At 32.9% G+C, this 24,105-nt stretch overlaps 1 protein-coding gene across 5 annotated transcripts in view; it reads right to left on the reverse strand.

The window, feature by feature from the left end:
* Positions 1–22,687, reverse strand: part of LOC105233761 (rho GTPase-activating protein Graf) — a 186,872-nt gene extending 164,185 nt beyond the window's left edge. For 2 of the 5 annotated variants that reach the window (XM_049456753.1, XM_049456750.1), the window contains exons 1-2: positions 22,276–22,687; positions 17,339–18,881 (exon numbers count right to left, since the gene is read on the reverse strand). In XM_049456753.1, the coding sequence (XP_049312710.1) occupies positions 17,339–17,765 (427 nt within the window). In that variant the 5' untranslated portion in view covers positions 17,766–18,881; positions 22,276–22,687. The remainder of the gene's footprint in view (positions 1–17,338; positions 18,882–22,275) is intronic. The other 3 variants (XM_049456754.1, XM_049456752.1, XM_049456751.1) reach the window with 3 other exon arrangements.
* Between the last annotated feature and the right edge of the window lie 1,418 nt (positions 22,688–24,105).

Here is a 24,105-nt window from a genome sequence, read left to right on the forward strand (position 1 = left end):
ATAATCCAAACATCGATCTCATGAGACAGCGATCGATCAGCGCGCAGCACAAGTGCGTTCGGCATTTTACAGCGCTAGAAAATCCGGTTCTGGCATGCTAATGCTAATGTTTGCGCATTCTTCTTTATATGGCTAATTTATTTATTTACTTTTATCTTTTTTCGAAAAAAATGCTTTTGTTTGTTTTTTTGTTAGATATTTTTCGTTTGCTGCGCGGTTTGTCAGCGTGTTTATTTTGGTAAGCGATCTTTCGTTGCAGCGCTGAGCAGGTACACCCTACGGCAGTTGAGCGAAGCAATACGAGCCTGCACTGGCACTCGTTGAATTTTACAGAAAACTAAAAAAAAAAAAATATTAAACAAAAAACACTACCGACTGCCGCACACACATACGCACCTACGGCTTACTCGCTGTCTCAAACTTGTTTCGGCCGACGCCGTGTCCAGTCAACTCGCTGCGCTGCATGTGCGCTCGGCGGCTGACGAGTCATTAACGAGCTATGATTCATTACCACTTTTTGCTTAACTGTTTTAGCGTCAAATTCAAATTTATAAGCATTAAATTTTTGTTGTAGTGGCGTTTCGAATTTTCGGCAAACCTTGAATTAGTCGGTCAATTGGTTGCGTTTGGTCATTTAACATTTCGGAAATGGAAAAACGCCACAAAATGTGTGGATCGCCGCATATAGTTTAACGAAAAACTGGAAAAAAAAGTAAAAGTTGCAAGACTCATTAAAACGTCGCCAAAACAGATTGTAATTACCGGCGCTGACAAAACGAGCACCAATTTTGGTGGCAAAAATTTAATCTGCATGGAAAGGCGTCATATTCAAAATTTAACCAACAGAGAGATCTAACACCAAAATATAACGGCGTTTGATAAGACAAAAGATTTGTCTGAGCGCCATTCACTTGGGAGTGGCTAGAAACGATTATTTTGGATATGGCTCAAGCAGCTCACGATTTTCGGTCTTAAACCAAGCATACTCTGAGTAGCCAAAAAACATTGGTTTGAAGGCGAACTATGATGAGAAGGCGAACTATAATGAGCAAGCGAAGCATCCCCTCCGCCGGGTTGTGCGCTGGGTTTGGAACCCGCCACGTAAAAAAAAAACACTCCCAATGAAAATATTAAAACTGCCTCCGACGGCTATAACCGCGTAAACGGTAACTGCGACAATAAAAAAAGCGTGAGATTCCAAGGTATTGAGGTATTTTTTTGGATTTTTTGGTTAACGGAACACATAATGCAGTCGGAGCTCGGAATATATCCAATGCAACTCACACTGGAGCTATAAGATCTCTGATCGTTACCATGAAATCAGTGTTAAAGAGTGCTAACTGCAGTTTTTATCTAAAATTGTATTCGTTTTGTAGTTTATAAATGGTACACATAACATCGACTGAGTCGATTTAAAAAAATTTATTGAACAGCGCTACCAGTGCGATTTCCAAGCATTGAAGGCGTCACGGAAGGCTTTCTCCGGAATCCTTGAGAGCCGAGGTGCATGCTGCTTTGATCCCCTTTCGTCGACCTTTTCAGCTAATGAAACAAAAATAAATCCGGGGCCACATCTGGACTGTAGGGCGGCTGCGGAAGCATTAGGATGCCAACCTTGGTTAGGTAGCTGTTCACAAGAAAGGCGGTGTAAGCCGGGGCGTTGTCGTCGTGCAACTACCAATCGGCTGCGATGTCTTTTCGGAACCGATTGACCCTTCCATTGAGTCTCTTGGGAACTTCCACGTAAAACTTGGCTTTGACTGTTTGCCCAGGAGAAGCAAATTCATGGTGGACGATGCCTTTGATGTTTCACTTTGGATTTGCTCATTCATCAGCGACCTCTTCCCGGCCCTCCAAAAAGACCTGGTGCCACCGAAACACAGCTTTTCTTGCTAAAGCAACATCTGGGTAAGCCTGCTTGATCACATCCAACGTCTCTGTCGCAGATTTACCGAGTTTCACACAGAATTTAATCGCGTACCTATGCTCTAACGAACGTTGCATTTTCGGCTTGCACCATTCACAGAAACACGTTGAAATACGAAACATGTTTGTCCGACTCTCCAGGTGCTTGGACCAACCGCGCGTTCGTTAGCTAGGAACGCCTTCAACCGGATTCAATCGGTGCGCGCACACTCCGAAGTACAGTCGTGGCGGAAGAAAGCAGTCCTGTTACTTTCCGGACAAACCCTGTATGATCTAAGAACTTTGCACTCTTCCAGCCTGTAAGTAATATTTCATATAGTTAAGAGTAATGAACGATAGGTTATAGCTATGAATTATTATTTAGTTTGGTTAAGATATAGGTCTCTTTTAATTGAAGTATCTCAATAAGAGTGCACGAGAATGCGGTAATGATATGCATTCAATGAAAACATAGAAAAAATTACACGATTTGGGTTTCGAATTGATACTCACGTCACCATATGCTGTGGAACTCATGACCAACAACTTTTTTCAGTTCTCAGACCTAGGAAGAATGCTCGCTGATAAGACGTTTACACAATGACATAGTGATTGACGAGACAGAGGTGTATTATCATTCACACATTAAACAGTTTCCATAAAAGAGCTTGATTTTGTTCGACCAGTTTGTAGGAGAGCTTTGTGGCTCGATCTCAACAATTTGCTCGACGATTGTACTGTTGACTTGGACAATGATCAATCAGTTAATATGACAGCTGTATGTTATAGTGATGAAATCGGAATAATTTGTTCGAATATAGCATTGTTACTTTAGGCAATAATCGGTGTCAAATTTCGGAGAGATCTTTTCCATACAAGAACTTTACTTTGGTCGTTCAGTTTGTTTGGCAGTTAATATGGGCCGATATTGGCGATTCTGGCTTCTTGATGAGAAAAAGACGTGTGCAAAATTTCAGATTGATATCTCAAAAACCATACAAACAGACGAACATAGCTCAGCTCGTCTTGCTGATCATACAATTTTTCTTAGATTTTTAAATAAAATAAAAAAATAATAATTTAATAGTACTATGAAAGAGTAGAGGCAATCCGCATAAGTTAACTGAACGATTCTCGAATACCCAGGCACTTTATTGTGGAAACTAACAGACATTTGAGAGCTCCATGGAGTTAGTTTCAGTGACAAGGAATATGAAGATGCCTGAAAAATAATGTGCTCAAGGCATGAGCGATGATGAAAACCCATTCTAAATTGATAAGCACTGTAAGGCTCGCTTATAGTTCGCCAAAAATATTAGCATTTCGCCAAGTTAATTGGTCCGTTAAAACCAAAGCTAATTAAATGGGATCAGATGGACTCTCATGGTTATGTGCTGACAAATCGGTTGGTGCAAAGGATAGCAACATATGTCAAATAAAGAGATTTGGAGCTGCATTACTGGAGGCTTTGGGATGATGTGGGGTGTACTTCGACGGATCGATGGTTTAATGCGTGCCACAGATTATAGTGATGTGCCGGAGAACTCATAGCTTCCAAGCCTGTATATAATCGCACTCGAACGAAGACAAGGAGATATTTTCATGTGGGATAACAATCTGAAACACACCGCAAATATCACCAAATCGTGATTTTGGGATAGGAGGGATCAAACTGCTCAACTGCTTTTGTATTTCTCATATTCATAGCGTCTAATAATCTAATAATTCTAAGTAAGAGAAAGATTGGTATTTTCGTGAACAGTGTTACAAACGTTGTTGGCAAAGACAGCACAGCCTGTTCAGGGTACGATTATGAATAATAAAAATGACATTTAAAAAAGGTACCGCTTTTAAAGGGCTCGAAACGTTAGGCAGCATATAATACCGAATGATTTTCATATGCTAAATAATAATTTTTCGCACCCAAACTCATTTTACACACACTGTCAAAATAATTGCCGTAATTTTCCACAACGTATAGTCATCATAAAAGTGGCCACATACACACCCAAACATAATATATTATATATTATCATATTATGTATGTGTGTGTCTGACTAAAATTCGCAATCGAATGTGAAAAACTATCGATTATAAATTTTCCGCAAGCTTTCAACTGGCGGTAATAATTTGTAGTATTTGTTGTAGCAAAAAAAAAGCAGAAGGCAATGAAAAAATGAGAAACAGAGTAAAAGCAGCAGTAAAAGCAGTTGTGAGTCAGTGTATTGTGGAGAAATCGGTTATCAGCAGTGAAAAACAACAATAGCAAGCACACAGCAGCTTCGTACGCCCTTTTTATCAACGCAACGGCTTTATGTACACACATGCACACATACATATGTATATTTGTGTGTCACAGTGTTTGCCTTTGATAGCCGCATATGAGTGTGTTAAGCGAAAAGTTACGCCAAATCGGCGCTTTATAAATATTACAAACTAATGGGGCCCGCATTTGCTCGCCAATTTCACACTTGTTGTTGCCGACGCGATATCTTCCTCTGCCCTTTGCTGTTTTTACTCTGTAGCTGCTGTTTACATATTATCTGGTTTTACTTGCGCTTTGTTTGCCGTATTATTTTTATCTGCGGTATTTATTTGTTTGCTCCATGAAGCACTTGTTTGTGTGTGTTTAATCAGCGAGTCAACGGGTAATATACCAAAAGCCAAGGTACAACCGATAATATAACGCATTTAGTAAGTTTTATTTGCAATTAATTCTCCAAATCATGTGCACAAAGCGCTTGTTGCTGTTGTTGTATTGACTTGCTGAAGTACAGGGTGTATAATTCGATGCGTGTTTGTATATGTGTGCCTGTAAGAGCATACAGGTGTGCCGCGTATTGAGTATTTATCATGCAATGTATGTATGTATGTACATATGTAAATACAATATACATATGTATATGGCATGTATGTATGCGTGTGTATATATTTACGTTTTCTTAAATGTTAATCTCATGACCTTAAACCTGTTTTGAAGCGGTAAATGAAAATGAAATCGACTAGCGAATGACTGGTAAGGTTCGTATATGTATACATACATATGTATGTATGTATGCGTATGTTGTAATGAAGTAAAATTGGCACGCAGTGTTTTTTAATATTTTCGTTTTGCTAAATGAAAATAAATTACATTTTTTTCACATACATAATTATATTTTCGTAAAAAAAATAAGAAAAAATAAAAAAATAAATAAAAAAAATTAAAAAACTAAATAAATAAATAAAAAAAATATTTAAAAAAATTTAAAAAATAAATAAATAAAAAAATTAAAAAAATAAATAAATAAAAAAAATAAAAATTTAAAAAATAAAAAAAATAATTAAAAAAAAAAAATAAATAAACAAATAATTAAAAAATAAAAACAAAAAAAATTTAACTGCAACTCCCTTCAGAGGTGCCTTTATAGCATAAACGAACTTAAAAAAATATTTACTCTGATTTTAATCGATCAATTTGTATGGCAGCTATGTGTTATAGTAGTCCGATCTGAACAATTTATGAGGAGATTATAAATAGCATTACCATAGATAATAATATATGCCGAATTTCATGAAGATAACTTGAGAAATAAAACAGTTTTGCTCACAAAAACTTGATGCCGTTCGTTCAGTTTGTATGGCAGTTATATGATATAGTAGTTCGATCTACACAATTTCTTCGGAGATCGTAACAACGCCTTGGATAATGATCTCTGCCAAATTTCTTAAAGATATCTAGTCAAGTGAAAAAGTTTCTCATACAAGAACTTGATAGAGATCGTTCAGTTTGTATGAGAGCTACATGATATAGTAGTCCGATTTCGGCGGTTCCGAAAAATGAGCAGCTTCTTGATGAAAAAAGCACGCATGAGAAATTTTTCCTTGTTTTTTATTTATTTTTTGCCGTTAGTTTCATAAATACTTTTATAATCTATATATAATATATATATAGATTATATACTTTTATAATCTTTAGATCGCCGAAAAATTAGTGCAAATATTGTTTCATTTTTGTGTTATTTTTGTTTTACTTAGATTATATTGATATCCTGCAATAATATTTTCTTATTCCACAATTTTTATCCTCCATCTTTTAAGGTAGATAATTCCAAACGAACACGAAATAAATGACTACAGTGGTGACACTTAGGGGTTGAAAATAAAAAACTTGACAATAAACTACAAATGCATTTACCGCTATCTATACACTGATATAACATATATGTATATATGTATACGTATGTATTATATATACAAATATTAAATCAAATATTTAACAATTCTAAGGTATTAAGCTGTAGAGAATGTAGTAAGCTCACTTTTCCTCTGCCCACTGAAACTTTGTCAACGAAAAATCGATCGATCGCACAGAACCTGATAGCTGAATACCTTATAAGTACAGTTATTTATTGCGTGTGACAAGTGTTTAACCAAATAAAGTGTTTGAGTGTGTACTTGACTTTCGGGCATTAATAACAGGTGGTGAGTGGGGTGGAGGCGAAATTGGTAAGGCAGTAAATACTTCTGGAATTGGTTGGTTTGACTTAGAAGTTGGGGCTTCTGATAAGAATTTATAATGAATAATTTCTATAAAATCATAAATTTTATATTTTTCTAAATTTTTCCAGAAAACTTATATTATATTTTATATAATTTTAAATAAAAATAAATATATATTAAATTTTATATGTAAAATTTTAACTTTTAAAAAAAATGGCGCACCGGTTGAAATTATTATAACTTTATATGTATTAGATTTGCTCAAAACGGGTCGCGAGGACAAAAAACTTAAAATTTTAACAGGGTTGATAATTTTTTAAACCAAAAAACCCATAGTTGCATGAAACTCATCGAAAACAAAAGATAAAAAATGAAGGTAAAATTAATTTACGGACGATCTGAGGTCAGTAAGAAAAAGGTTGTGGATAACTTTTGAAACGTTTAACTCGTTTTCCGGAAAAATTACGAGTACTATAGAAAAAAAATGTGTATATGTGTTTACAAGTTATAGATAATGAAAAGTTTCACAACTTTTGTATATACAGCTTTTTCACATAACCTCAAAATTTAAGTAAAAAATTCAAATATTGAATTTTTTGGTTTTTTTATAGTTGTCTTTCAAAAACAGATTTTCTTTTACGAAATTTGGTGTAAACTTACTTTTATTGTTTTTTATTTAGTTTTCAAAACAATTAACAATTTTCTTAAAATTAGTATCAATCAACTTAAGCGCTTTTATAGTTTAATATACTGTTGAAAAATTATTTAAAAATTTCTTTTGTTGAAAAGGCATGTTTTTTAATAATAAAAACAATTTTTATTTAGTTCAATTTAATTTAATTTTTAAAATTTTCAAATATTACGCAGTTTTAAATCACATAAATCGACTTTAGTAATTTTCTAGTGATTAAAAGTTTATTTAATAGGTTTTCTTTATTAAAATGGTATAAATATTTAATAAAATAGTAGACAAATATATTTTTTGTTGATTCATGTATATTATTTTTAAGGTGCACATACATATGTACATATGTACATATGTATATACGATTTTTTTAAATTACCTAAGAAACTTCTGAGTGTTTTTTTAGAAAGAATTTTTCTAAGTTCTTGTCATTATGTATAATTAAAAAATTTTTATTATAAAATTTTTGTTGATTTTTCATTAATAATGTTAAAAAAATTTCAGTTTTTCATACATCATAGCCCACTGTTCGAAAATATTTTTTAACTCATTGCATAAAAAATTGATATTTAGAAAAATTGAGTGAATTTTCATTAAAAATGTTAAAACTTGTTCTCTTTTTCATGTATCAAAGCCCACTGTGCGCAGCTAATTTTTATCGCAACGCTTAAAAAATTTTAGTCTAAAACATTTAATGAAATTTCAACGGTATTGTTAAATTAACTTTTTCATGCATCATAGCCCACTGTGTGCAGATAATGTTTAACGCAACACAATTAGTAAGCGCCTTGAGCAATTGAGATTAGTTCTAACAACTAAACAAGTGTTGGAGAAAAATCAAAACGAACACAAGTTTATATATTATAGACATATGTATGTACATACATACATATGTATTTATATACATATGTACATATATTTTCATATAATAAGTACATACATATGTATCTATGTAAGAAAATAAATATACACATGTACATATGTATGTGTGTCTGATTAAAAACGAAGTGAGCAATTTTGCGGTTGATAAGACCAGAAATGCGTCGACTCGACATAAAGACGTGTTGGCATGCAAGGGATTGGGCATGAAAGTGACGCACAGACGGACGGACGTGAAGGGTGGAAAAAGAATGAACAAATTAATTCAATAGCCAGTGTGCAAATGAATAAACAAACGCGTGTTTAAATAGGTAGATATGTATTTATATGTACTGATATGTATGGACACACACATACATACATAAATACAAACGCATAGATTTACTCAATTTATTAGATTGTTGCAAGTGAACTTTGGTAAATAAACACTTACATACTTTGTACAATAAGTATTTACATATGAGTATTTGAGTATGCATGTAGGTGTGTGTAGCTTAGCGTGTATTTAAGTGCCCGTTAGAATTTATCTATTGACGTCTTTGCCTTCGCCTTCGCCTTCAAAACGCAACGAATCGATTCTGCCAAGCAACCGAAGCGATAATCAATAAATTTATATGTACATATGTATATGAAATGCCATTGTTGTTATTATTATTGTTGTTGTTGATTGTACTGTAACTGCACAGTTTCACATTTCACTCTATTAAATTTTATTTCATTGCTGCTAATGTAGCCGCAGACTGAATAATATGTATTTCTTTATATGTATGTATGTATGTGTGTGTGTTTATGTTTGTATTTGTTTTTGTATTTGATAAAATACTTAGTTGCAATACACATACGGAAAGCAGCAAGTATTTATGAGCGCGTTAAATGACATTCGATGCGTTTATAATTTGTTCATTCGCCTTTGGCAGGCAGACTTACTTATAAACACACACTCACACACAAGCATATGTTTGCTTGGCTTTATCGCTTGTGCTTGGCATTAATTTTTTGTTGTTGGTTGCATGCCATGGGTCGGCAACACTTGTTGCTCGTCGTTCGCACCCTCACATTGAATGCCTGCGTCGACCCGCTGCAAGGCTGGGCTGTGTTCTGTGGGGAATTTCACTGGCGCAAATGCCATTGCGATGAATGCTAAATATTTGTATGTATGTATGTTTTCCAGCGCGCAAACTGAATATACAAAAAAGTGTATAATCTTTTGTTTTGGAACTTTCAGTTTAATATTAGATTAAATTTACATTAATTCGTTACTTTTTATTTTTACTAATTAAATTTTTTTGACGAAAAATTAATCGATATGTTGAAATTATTATTTTTCTATTTCTAATTAATCGATAATTTATAAAATTTTTCGATAAAAATTAAACGATAACTTGTAAATATAATTACTAGATATCTTGTAATTATAATTTTTCGTTGGAAATTAATCGATAATTTTTACATTTTTTTCGATAAAAATTAAAGGATAACTTATAATTAGTATTATTCGATCAAAATCAATCGATATTTTGTAATTAATATTTTTCGATGGAAATTTATCGATAATTTATAATTTTTTTCGATAAAAATTTATCGATAATTTATATATTTTTTATGAAAATAGTGTAATCGATAATTTATAATTTTTTTCGATAAAAACTTATCGGTAATTAATTTTTTTTTATGAAAATTTTTTACGATGAAAATTTGCCGATTATTTGTAATTACATATTTTTAATTAATCAATATTTTTAGTATTTACTTTTATAACTTCGGCAAATTACTTTCAGAAGCTATTTGGCGGTTAAAAAGAATCTTTATTTAAAATAGTTAATTTTAATTTCTTTATGAAATAAATTATTATTCATAAAAATGTACTCATAAAAATTAATCGATAGCTTGTTAATAAAATTACTCGATATTTTGTAATTATTATTGTTTTTCTATTGAAATTAAACGATAACTTATAATTAGAATTATTCGATCAAAATCAATATTTTGTAATTAATATTTTTCGATGAAAATTAATCGATACTTTATAATTTTTTTCGAGAACTTATAATTTATTTTTACGAAAATTAAATGCAGACATAAATATTTGTATTTGCAATTTTTTTCGATAAAAATTTATCGATAATTTATATTTTTTTTATGAAAATAGTGTATGCATTCCAGAATTCTTATTTGTATTTGCAATTTTTTACGATGTAAATTTGCCGATTATTTGTTATTACATATTTTAAATTAATCAATATTTTTAGTGTTTACTTTTATTACTTCGACAAATTACTTTTAAAAGCTATTTGGCGGTTAAAATAATTTTTTAACTAAAATGGTGAATTTTAATTTCTTTATGAAATAAATTATTATCGATATACATATGTAATTTTTCGATGAAATCATTAATCGATACTTTCCTTAAAAAAAAACAGTCCCTTTGTTACCGAAAAATCGCACGGTCTCTTCTACCCAAGAAGCTGCTCATTTATCGGAAACGCAAATATCGGACCACTACAGTATATAAATAGCAGCCATACAAACTGAAAAATCAAAATCAAGTTGGCAACCTTTGGCTAATTTGTTTCGCTGCATGCCACTGATGTTGCATTTATGCCATAAACACCTTTGCATTTGTTGTTATCTTTGCTTGCATTACACCACAACCATTTATTTAATCACCACAATCGATCATTTAGGATTTTCCCACCAATATTAAAAACGAATGAGTGAATCAAACTAAAAGCAAAACGGCAATAACAAGAAAAACAAGTTGTCGCCAGGCAGCGAAAAACACCGATTATTTTGCTGCGATTTTTCGAATTTAAATAACAAAAGGTACAACTCACACACACATACACACACAGAGTTTTAGTTTTGTATGCGTCCACCTGCAGGTAAACGACTTGCTACAATCACAGCAACAACTTTACAACGAAAACAATAATTAACACAGTCGCCAAAACCACCAACAACACAACAACAACAGCTGCTGCTGCCAGCCAACCAGTCGACCGCTCAGCGTTGACACCGTTGCATGCAACTGTTGGACAGCAGTATGCCGCCAGCGTCAGTCAGCATCTATCAACAACAATAACACAAATAAGAATTCTGTAAACATGTAAATATGTGTAGTTGTTGTAAGCAAACGGAAGCACTCGTTGCTGGCTGGCATTGTAGCTGGTAAGTGACAAGTTATACATGCATATGTATGTATGTATGTATTTATAATAAAAAATAAAAATAATAAATAAAATATTTTTGTGCTAAGTAAGTTATTGAATCTAGGTAAAATTTCGAAAATGCAGCAAAACAAAATTAAGATTTATATTTTTTTTTTAATTTTAAAGCAGTAAATATGCTTACAGAATAGTCAAATGCGTCAATTAGTTGAGCGTGTAAGTTGTAAATTGAGTGGCAATTAAGTTTGCTATTCACACACACACTCAATTTAGTTTAAACAATTAGTTGTTCGATCTCAAAATTTTTTTTGGAGATTGTAGCGACGGCTCGGTAATAAGCTTGGTCAAATATCATGGAGATACATCAAATAAAAATGCTTTTCATACAAGGACTTAAGTTTGTTAGGTTAATTTGTATGACAACTATCTATACATTACATGAAACAATAGCAACTAGCTAGTTGCAAAGTTGGTGTTGTTTTCATTTGAAATTTTCTTTAATTTTAATTTTTATTTACATTTTGTTTTGCACCGTTGCTTGGCAACAGAAACAATGTATACCTTAGCTCGTCGTCCACCAGCTGTTCCTGGTTTTAACTACTTAGGAAAAACAGCTGTAAAGTCATGAAGACATCAACCACCCCCGACAAAGCAACACAGGGCATAGGGCAAGAACTAGTGGAATAACAATCGTGAGAGAAAACGGGCTGACGACGAAACATACTCGAGTCAGAAAGTTTTCAAAGATAAACTGTTAAAGAATTTATATTTGTAAGAGCGGGTGGTCTACCATTTCAATCAAATTATAGTATTTCAAATAAGAATTAGGGTATTAAAAACTTATAATTTTCTAATAATAACTAGTAGTATACTATAACCGAATCCTTAAACGATGCTACCAAACACCGTTTTAATTATTAGCCGTATTGGAACGTTTAATGTTCATTAGGGTGGTTCAAAATGTGGTAAAAAAAAACATGAAAAAATTAAAGTGGAAAAAATACTGTAGGGAACATTTACAACATAAAGTTTAACAAAAAATATAAATATTGTACAGTCGAAAAAGTCTTTTCGTATTTCTAATCACTCTTCAACTTATTTTTATTTATTTATAATAATAAATAAACCAATATGTACCATTTTGGTCGACCACTTTTTGCCATTTTTTCGCTGAGACATTATGCCATCAGTATAATAACCCTAGTGTCTATATTATTTAGAACTTTCTATTATTGATTTCGGTTGCCGAAATGAGAAAAATGGTTAGTTAAATGTTTAACCACCACCCTAGTGTATATATTGTATACATCTGTATGTAGGTACAAATTGTAAAAATATACGAATAACCTTACATTTTTATTCCGTCTTGTTACAGATCTTATTACGAGGGCTGCTATATATATTTCTGGCCTAGGCAACACTAAGTGTTGCCAGGTGCAATCTGACATTTCCATTGGAAAGTTTGACATTTTTTAGCATAACATCACTCAGAACGTTTTGTCATTTAATCGTGAATTGTTTTATTTACAGGGAATTAAAAAATTCATCTCGGTCAAAAAATGGAATTAACTCGTGAACATTTTCGTGCGATCATTTTTCACAACTTTCGACGTGGATTATCATTGTTGTTCTCGTTGGATCCCGAACAATTTGACAATCGCTCAAAAAAAGTCTCGTGTGGATTGGTGTAAAGCAGTGTCGGCCAATGCAATAGTATGTAGCTTTCACTTGTGTGCGTAAAGCGTTGCTGCAAACTGTGTTGGCAGAAAAGTACACTGAATAAATAATGAGTGTTTGAATTATATATCAAACTATAACTATATATCAAATAATGTCTACATAATGAATAACGTGTAAGATGTGCAATCACTTTATTACAAATGAGGCAATGGGGTTCTCCCTCCATATTTTCAACAAAAAAAAAATTGTCTCCCATTCAATTTTAAACATTTTTTATAAATTACGCAAGGGGGTATTTTCTGGCAGTGTAAAAAATTAAACTAGCTTCGCCATACGCTGCTGCCGAACCAAGCTATTCGTGGATATACGAGCAGTTTACTGGCTCTTTCGTTTTTTCTGAAGCTGGCAGAAGAGTATACGTGTGAGTATACATGTTTGACGTCGCAGCAACTAGCCTATGCCCCGGGCATAGGAAAAATGCATTTTGGCCGACACTGGTGTAAAGAAATGCTGAAAAATACGATCGCGGTGCTTCAAAAGCCGTTTATAAGATCGTCACAGGTGACGAATCATGGATCTATGCGTATGAGCCCGAAACAAAACAGCAATCGACCGTGTGGGTCTTCCAAGACGAGCCAAATCCAACGAAAGTTGTTCGTGGAAGAAGCACTTCGAAGCAAATGGTCGCCTGTTTCTTCGGCAAAACTGGTCATGTGGCGACTGTTCCGCTTGAGCAACGTAGGACGGTCAATTCTGAGTGGTACATCACCATTTGTTTGCCTGAAGTCTTCGGAGAAATTCGAAAAACGAACAAGAGAAGACGAATCATTGTGCACCATGACAATGCGAGCTCTCTCACATCGGCTCAAACCAGCGCCTTTTTGACCGGCCAAAACGTCGAATTGATGGGTCATCCGCCGTACAGCCCTGCCTCGGCACCCAATGACTTCTTTTTATTGCCACACATCAAGAAAATAATGCGTGGTCAACGATTTTCGTCGCCAGAAGATGCTGTTGAAGCATTCAAAAACCATGTTTTGGAGGTGTCTCAATCGGAGTGGAAAAAGTGCTTCGAAAATTGGTTTGAGCGCATGCAAAAGTGTATAAATCTTGATGGAGAATATTTTGAAAAACAATAAAACCATTTTCGTTGATAAATATTCCTATTTTCATTATTAGGCCAGAAATATACATATGTAGCAGCCCTCGTATTTGGTTTGCAACACTTAAGATCACCAAGCTAAGTCTGAAGGGCATATGTTTACAACTTAAATAAGAAGCAACTAAAACTGACGCACGGAAAGCGGACACGAGACGACTTCTTGGTACAAGGTGCAACGGGCGTAAACGACAAGTGACACACGAACATTCAATATACATGACTATATATGTACATATGTATGTGTGTACTTACACACGTATAGAGCTATGTACATTAAGGTGCTTCAAAAACTCTCAAACAACATGCTCTGTCTTAGAGTTTAGCAAAGCTCATAGGCTTAACTTTATATAATATTTTTTTTTGTGTAAATACAATTTTGTAAAAAAATTTTATCATGTTAACTATATATTATCTTAATCGATGTCTTCGAAAAATTTTGCGTGTATTCTGGCCTAGCGTTATTAGCAATGCTAACCTCTGGACCGTAACTGAACAACTACCGATCCATATCGAAATTCGACGTCGTAAATAGAAATGGATCGGCCACACTCTGCGAAAGCCTCACGACGACATTAGCAGAACAGCGCTAGATTGGAATCCGCAAGGAAGCCGAAGACGTGGGAGACCAGCCAACACCTGGAGACGGGAAATCGAAGCAGAAGCACAGAGAAGTGGTTATTCTTGGAGAGAAATTAATTCAATTCATAGCTTTAATTAAATTAATTATAATTAATTGAGGCTCTATATATGTAGTTCCACCTAGGAACTACGGACAAACATACATATATAAATAACTATATGAGAAATCGAAATAAAAATAGCGACTCCTTAGAGAAATCATGTCTTTTAAGAATTTCTTTTTAACCCAAATAGGTTAGATCAATTTGAGAAGGCAAGAGTTGAAAATGAGACATTTTCGAAACACCCTAATGTTTGGCTGTAGGTAAAGAAGGCAATGTGCAGCGGCATTTGTGTCTGTTGTAGCGACACTGCCACTTATTGTAACGTCAGCTGTGGTTAATTATCACAACAGTAGTAGCAATACAACAACAAAAGCGGCTGAGTTAAATTCTCAAAGTCAACCACTTGTTGCAGGCGAACAACAAACAGACACGAGTGATGCCTAAAGCGGATTACCTTTGAAACGCAAGAAAGAAAAAGTATACAAAGAACACATAATATACTTGTGCACCGAAAATAATTATATGCTATAAATATAGTATATACATACGAATATGTATAAATGTATGTATTTACTTGCAGTTTTGGTTATTGTTGCTGCGTTCCCATTGCAAACACAAGTTGTTGCATGCGAGACGTGCCAACTGTTTTTTAAATACAACATACTTTGTTGCTGTTGTTTTTGTTATTGTAGCTTAACACGCCAATTGTAATTGTACGAGGTTCGCATGCTAAAGAGGCAAACAATTGTTTGGGCGAAAATGCAAAAGTAAAATAAACAACAACAAACACATGTTAAGAAATCACTGTCCACTGCAATGGCAAAGGAAAATAATTAACAGGAACAACAACAACAGTTGCTTGCAACAACAGCTGCTATATAGCAAAACAAAGTTGCATTTAGTAAATACCGCTGCTTGCTTGTTGTTGTTATTAAACCACAGTTGCAGTTAGTAAATACTGCTTGTAGTTGTTGTTAAACCACTTATCTGTGGTTGTGTTTAAATGTACATATACATATACGTACGTAGATATGTACATATGTATGTTATGTTGTTGTTGCTTTGGTGTGTAAGATTTCGTAATTCAATATTTCGCAAGTTCATTTAGGTAACTGCCTACATACACACACAAATACATACATACAAAGTCGGCTTGTGACTAATGCCAAAGTGCGATTTTTCTACACACTTTGTTATTGTTGTTGTTTTTTGTTGCAATAGTGTTATTCTGCGGTTAGCTTAAGTAAATTTATTTGAATACCGGTTGCTTATATCTAGTCAATTATAAGATTTTACGGCGTTGAAATTAATTTTGAGGTTATGTGGCATGCAGTAGCGTACTTTGTGGCATGGTACAACAAATAAATAACTATTTAAGCAGTTATTTGATATAAGTATGAAACTTCATAGAAACCAGAAATAACGCTAACTTCGTTTGCACTGAAGCTATAATATCCTTTAGTTTGTATGGTAGCTCTATGCTAAAGTGGTCCGATCAGAGCAATTTTATCGCATATCGTACCGTTGCCATATACAATGGTCCAAGCAGTATTTCGTAAAGATGTCTCGTGAAAAAGGAAAAGTTTTCCATACAACAACTACATTTCGTCCAGTTTGTATGGCAGTTATAGGATATAGTAAACCTATCTGAACAATTTGTTCGGTGATTGTATCCTTTTTTAGACAAACGCCCATACCTAATAGATTTCCTTACTAAGAAGATATTTTTTCCGAACAGCTTGTACGGTAGCCGAAGAAAATGCCTAAATTAAAAAAAAAATATATTTTAAATACATAAAAGAAATTAAAAAATTTAAATAATTTAAATTGTTTATAAAATTGAATGGCATAAAAAAAACATACGGAAATATGAATTTTAAAAAATTAGTAATTATAAAAATATATACAAGATTTAACACATAAAAAATAAAAATATTTTAAATATCTAAAAACAGAAAAATTTAAAATGTATAAAAAAAGCTTTAAATATAAAAAAAAATATAAAAATTAAAAAATAACTTAAAAAAAAATATTTTTAATATATAAAAAATATTAATAATTTTAAAATATGTCGTACAAGATTAAACATATTAAAAAATTTAAATAATTTGAATTGTTTATAAAATTGAATGGCATAAAAAAACTTACGGATATATGAATTTTAAAAAATTAATAATTATAAAAATATATACAAGTTTTAATAAATAAAAAAAATAAAAATATTTTAAATATCTAAAAACAGAAAAAATTTAAAATGTATAAAAAAAGCTTTAAATATAAATAAAAAACTATAATAATTATAAAAAAATATAATAATTATAAAAATAACTTAAAAAAAAATATTTTTAATATATAAAAAATATTAATAATTTTAAAAATATATCGTACAAGATTAACATATTAAAAAATTTAAATAATTTAAATTGTTTATAAAATTGAATGGCATAAAAAAAACATACGGAAATATGAATTTTAAAAAATTAGTAATTATAAAAATATATACAAGATTTAACACAAAAAAATAAAAATATTTTAAATATCTAAAAACTGAAACATCTAAAAATAAAAAAAACTTTAAATATAAATAAAAAATACAATAATTATGAAAATAACTTAAAAACAAATATTTTTAAGTAATTAAGTAAAGAAATATAACAACAACACTATAATTATATTTTCAACGCTTCTTACTCACCTTTGGCGGCACTCATCAAATCTTTCACCTCCTTAATGATACGCTTGATTTGATGACTAGTGTGATCCAGTTCCTTTTCGTGGCGATTTAAATTATCACGAAACTCTGGACTATCCACAATGCATTCCTCGAATTCTAGTGGCTCGAGGCCGCGACGCACATCCTTGCGGCCGCCCATTTTATTACGACCCAATCGTAGAGTGCGCTTATTGCTATTCTTCTTCTTATTATTTTTATTATTATTGTTGTTATTATTGTGCAGTTTTGCGTTGTGGCTGTTAGTGATTGTTGTCGTTGTTGTTGTTTTGTTGTTATTGTTGAATTTCTTATTGATATTATTTAGGTAATTTAGATTCTTATTGTTGTTGTTATTGTTATTATTAATGGTGTTATTGTTGTTGGCGTTTTTTGTTTGATTATTCTTCATAATTTCAAGCAGGGTTTGAAATTTAAAGAATGTGATTTATTTTATTGAAATTAACGATTTTTAAAGCACAAAATGAAAAATAATAATGTTGCTGATCAATTCATCTTCATTGCTTTTGTTAAGAAATGAAAAAATAAACGGAATTTAGCTATTTACAAGCTTTTTGTAGCGCAAAACGAAACGAATATGTTTACAACAAAAAAGTGGCAAAAATACGTTAAAAAAGTTAGCGCACTTAAACTAAAATGAAATTAATTTGTAAAAAATATATTTACAAAAACAAAAAGCAAGTGCATGTTATAAACTTATTTTCACCGTTTTTTATTCTTTTTTTTTACGCGAGCACTGCAACTTCACGAGAAATTCGCCTTTGTTTCGCACATAAAAAAACAACAACACGCACTTTTCGCCTTTTCGCTACATTATAAACCTGCTTTGCTGCACTTTTCGCTTTTCACACAAACAGTTGCACAATGCCTGTTGCAGCCGTTTACCCGTTGTAGGTACGTATATATTTTTCTTGTTTATCGAACCTTTTTATTGCAATTTACACTTTATTCTTATTGTTTTGTTTTTATTTCACATTCCTTTGCAGCGAACTCGCCAATTTGTTTTTGTAATGCGCTGCTCGTTGCTTATTGTGCCTGCGTTGTTATTGTTGCTGCAACGGCTGTCGTTGCACTTTTTCCGTACACGACACACGCACACACAGAAATTACTTCGCACTGTTGTTTTTATTGCAATTGTGCTGACAACTCGCCGCTACTCGCACACGTTCGTTCACTCGCTCGCGCACACGTTTACACCGCAACGTTCACTTCGCGACACACTCGCTTCGTCTTTATTGCGCGCACGTTTCGTCTTCACCGTCACGCAGCCGCTGTGGAATTCTTTGCTTTTCCGAACTTGTTTTGGCATTTCGTTTCAACACTCACTTTTTAATGCTTTTTTATTATTATTTTATTAATTTTTTGCCGCGGCATTTATAAAATACTTGTTGTTGGTTTTTGGCGTTTCGATGCACTGTTTTTACACGAAAAAACTTAAATAAAAAAATCAGCATTCATTGTATTATACTGTAAAATATAGTAAGCGTACAGCGTTTTCCAGTGTCAGCTGAAAATAAAGTAAAAAATTTGACGGAATTAGCAAGGATCTACGGCAGCAGCGTGGAAAGCAGGAAAGCAATCAGCGAAACCTGTTTTTGTTCACTGCTACAAAGTTTTCTGGCGCATTATTTTCGCACAGTCTAAATAAAAATATACATTTTCCCTTTTATTATGCATTTAAAACTTTATTTTAGCACTATTTTCAATTTTTTGGCGCCTGAAAACACAACGTTTGTCGTTTCCACTGCTAACTCCTTACGTAGAGGAATGTGAATGTAAATATGTTTTGTGCTTCCAACCAGTTCAGCACAACTTCGTTGCAACTCTCACATAAAAATTCCTGTTTGAATCCTCGATCGACGAATATTGGAGTCAAACCTTTCCTCCTGTAAGCAACAGCCGCAACATTAGCGTGTTACTAACAGCATGTTAGTGCTATGTAAAAATTACAGAAATAGCAGAATAGCGCAGGATTCTAAATAACCCTTTTTCAAGGTCACACCATAAATAACCCTTATCAAGGTCAAACCACCCAATTGAACTAGTAGTTACATTCAATTGTCAGGGGTCTACAAAAGGGAAATAAATTGGCCAAAAGCTAAATAATCAGCATTTTATGTTGAGTTATTAATTACAAATTTAATAATCAATATTTTATTTAGAATTACTGTCGTTGAACCCACATTGCTATAACGTGAAATGGCTGTGGTTGTTGTCGTTGTAGGAGCCTATTGTAATTTGTTATGGGAGCATTAAATCTTCACTCTCAAAAACTAACTTTCATTAACAAAAATTTTTGTTTTTTTCAAAATTTTTGCACAATGTGATTTGCTAAAAATCTATTAATATTTCCAGATTTCATTTATTTTAATTAAGCAAAAGGAAAATTTTATAACGCAGTTTATATCAAGTCAACTAAAAAGCTAGTTCCACAAAATTCCAACAGAATATTAAAATAATTAATTTTCCGTTGAATAACCTCGATTTTTTTAACACAGCATCACATCTCCGAGTGGAGTCTATGAGATCCTGGCAACGCTTTATTGGTATTCCTTTACAAGTCTTTTCCACCACTTTCCATAAATCTCTCGAATTGATTGGATTCTCTTCAGCTACTTTCTTCTTGATATCTGTCCACAGGTTTTCAATGAGGTTGAGGTCAGGAGACTGAGCAAGTCTCCACATAACCTCAACTCTGTTGGCCCTAAACCATTTTTTTGCGCACTTGGTAGTATGTTTAGAGTCATTACCCCGTTGATATACCCATATCAATGGCATATTCCATGAGGCATGTGTTAACATTATCTCATATAATATTTTGACATATGCCTTCAATTAAGTGAATTGGACCAACACTACAATGTGAAAAACGACCAAATGATTTGGCATGGTTATGCATAACGGTTTTTGTGGTAAACCGGGGATTATATTCTGAGTTAGGGGACGTCGGACAAAGTTCCTAGAGCCTGTACTACAAAGTAATTCAACTTTGGATTCATTTGATCACAATATGTTTCGACATTTAGACAAATTGTATGCGGGCTTCCTTGTGTTTCTTTTTTAATGGGGGTCTTTTTTGTGGACTTCTGGTAAATAATTTGTTCTGTTCCAAATGCCTACAAACAGTTTCAGTATTAACTGACAAATTTAGTTCGTCATGGATGCTCCTGGCATAAGCAAAAGGATTAATTTTGCGGTAGCGTACTATATTGCGATCGTCTGAAGTGGCTGTTTTGCGCTTTTGTCTACGAGTTTCTTTTTTGTTTCTATAATAAAAGGCATTTGCTATCATTTGGGGAGAGCATTTTACGATTTTTGAATCTCTTTATAAGTTTTTCCTAGTTTTCTCAATTTTTTTTATCGTTTTCCGCTTTTCCTCTGTACAATTATTTCCTCTACCCACTGGAGGAAAACTCAATGATTAAATAAAATAATAACTAATTAAAATTGCTGCTAGATTATGCTTAAATTTTGAATCTTGAATTTTATCAAATATTGTTAATATGTAGATTTATCAAATTTAGTCACACTTTGCCACTTAAACAATTATAAACACACTCATTTCTATTTTAGCCAAAATACTAGTATTAATTTAGTAATATAAATTATATCAAATAAATATTTTTTAGATACATGGAGCTCATGTTGCATCAATTCTTTTTAGGTTAATTTACAAATCTCGAAAGTATTTATGCAATATATTAAGAGCATTTCTACAAACTCTTGATTTTATATTATTTATGGTATATTAAACTATTTTATTATAATTTGATATTCTTATCATTAATATTTCCCCTTTTAATCACACATTTCAACTGAAACAATTGTAGATCGCTTTTTGTAAAAACATTATCGACATTACTCAGATTCTGAGCACCAAAAAATATATAACATTTTTTGTAGAAATATTTGCAACTTTACACAGATTGAGTATACTTAAATATTAAACACTGTTACCAGCGAATGATCGATCACAGAAACGCCGCATATGTAGTAAAACAATTACACAGCCAATAAATAACATGAAATAAAATGCAAACAAACGCTTTCAAACCGATCTATCAAAGTCAGTGCGAACAAACAAACCAACAACAACAATATATGAGGCAGAGAACTTAAAACATATACATATGTCTTGACATTCTCTGGCTTAGCAGACGGGTTCTCTCAAATCTCGTACAACACACAGCACGAAAAAGAAGGCTGTCGCTGCAGACGATCATTTTGTACTGCTGATATGGCGCGTCTGATAAGGATAGAAGCAGTGACATGGAATGTTGTTTGTTGTGAGCGCGACTCCAACTTATTTGCCAAATTAGAAAAAATATTTAATTTTTTTTTAATTACACAAAACCAAAAAAACGAGAGAAACTGGAATTTTTTGTAAAACTGCATAAAACATTTTTTCGAAATGTAAAGCTTGCCGCAGCGCCACTTTTATACATATTTATGCTGGAAGGAATAATGGAGCCAATGGCATGTTGTTTCAATGGATTAGCGGTAGCAATACTAACAGTGGAATTTAATGACAAAATTTAAGCGCACTAAGTTCACGAATACATTTTCTCAATATATTTCAAGCCGTTAAGTGCTTTCCTGCTTGCACTTTCGCTGTTTATTGTATTATTAATTTTAATATTGTTAAAATATGTTTGGCGTAAACTCGCGGATAGCTGCAGAAGTGGCACTTGATGCTGCACCAAACCAGCCAGAAGTTCACCGGCTGCAATTTCAACACTTCGTATGCGATTTTTATATTGTTGTTGCACTCCAAATGTTGTTTATTACATATATACAAACCAAGCTAAAGCTTTTCGACTTTTATTAGTTATGCACTTTGCTTCAAAAAACACTGCCGAACGTTTCACATTGCTACACACTTGCATTTTGCTGATTTTTACCTTTTCCACTATTTCTTTACAGCTTCTTCGTCCACCACGCTTCTACTGTTAACTGCTTTCGCACAATTTACGTGTATTTTGCTTGCGCACGAGCACTTTTCACACAGTTTTCCACAAATTTTAGTAAATAATTCCAATCAGCACTTCAACTTCAAAATTGCATTCATTATATTTCAAAATTTTTGCTTCACCTCACGCTTATTTTAACTATTTAAAATCTTTGCGTTGACTGGCTTTGCATTTGCACACTTGTATTTTGTTTCTGCATTGGTGGCCGTTTGCTATTTGGCCTACACAACACATATACACACACACGCTCACGCACACCGTTTATGTTTCGGAAATTCGCGCTCAACCGTACGCGAAAACACATTCGTTTACTTCAAGCGCTCGATTCGAATTGAATACAAAACAAGTTCGTTTTCTTCCCAGCGGTGTGTTGCGGTTGCAAGCCGGCAAAACAAAATGAATTGGAACGAAGTTGCCGGATGACAGAAAGTATGTCTTTACAACGCTAAAATATTTAACTAAGAATGTGTGGAATTAAAGTATGACAGCAAAAATATATATGAAATGCTAAAATTTCAATATTTTAGGTATTTGTATTTAATTTTGCTCTTAATTTCAATTATATTAGTGCTTTTAACCACAATTAATTTATTTAGGTAATAAGTGGCAGCATGTGCTTTCAATTTGATGCGAACTTGTTGCTTGTGTTTGGAGAATTCCATGCCAACATGTTGCGCGCGGTGTTGCCGTGTTCGTTCGAGAGTAGCAATTTGAAATAAGTAGGTAATTAGCGGGAATCAAACAAGAGTGAGAGAGCAGAGAACGTACGCGTACATGAATTGTTTAAAGAAATACAGCCATGGACACATAAATAGCACACATCTGAATCCCATATTAATTCTAATTTTTTTAATCCTAAAGTAACTGAACATTAAAAATTGGGCATGCATCTACTTGTCACTGTTATGAAGCTCATTTCCCTACATAAGAATACTGTTTATTTTCTATTAAATTTTGTACGCGACAATTTTATTGCGTATAGTGTTGATTTGAGGTGGACACATAAATAGCACATTTTTAAGTTCGTAGTTTTTTTTATAATTTTGTGTGAGGTTCTCGCATATTTTGAATTTAATTCTGCGAATATATAATTATTTCATCGATATTTCGTTAAAATGAGAAGGAAAAAAACATTCCACGCCGGAAAAGGGAGTCCTTATATCCAATATGAGCAAAAAAGGAAAAGATCCTGTCAAAATTGCTAAAATAATATATTGCTCTCCAAAAATGTTATAAAATGCTCTTTATGCAACAAAACAGACCCACCTTGTGTCAATAAAAAGATACCAAGAAAACCAGGACCACGTAAATCCGATATTAGTGTGGACAAATACATAGTACGGAAGAGCAAAGAGGATCCTTTTAAGTCAACCAGAGAAATTATGTTCGAAATTAATGACGAATATAGCGTGGACGTGTCCAGAAAGCTTTAAGGAAGACGACTCAACTTATCTCAACTTTTTGGACAAATTACCAGCAAGAAACCACTCCTGTCAAAACGCCACATCAAAATTCGACTGGCATTTGGAAAGGCCCACGGAGACAAACCAGCACAATGTTGGAAGAACGTGTTTTTGAAGGACAAAACCAAGATAAATAGGAAGGTTCCAGTTGAAAAATCATTTTTACGTCGTCCACAAGGTCAATCTCTTAAACCTAGGTATACCAAAAAAACCATTAAGCAAGGCGGTGGAATTATCATGGTCTGGAGTGTGTTTTCATGGCATGGCATCGTGCCAATTGTTCGAATAAATGGTAAAA

The sequence above is a fragment of the Bactrocera dorsalis genome, chromosome 4, assembly GCF_023373825.1.
Source record: "Bactrocera dorsalis isolate Fly_Bdor chromosome 4, ASM2337382v1, whole genome shotgun sequence".
NCBI classification, from domain to species: Eukaryota; Metazoa; Arthropoda; class Insecta; order Diptera; family Tephritidae; genus Bactrocera; species Bactrocera dorsalis.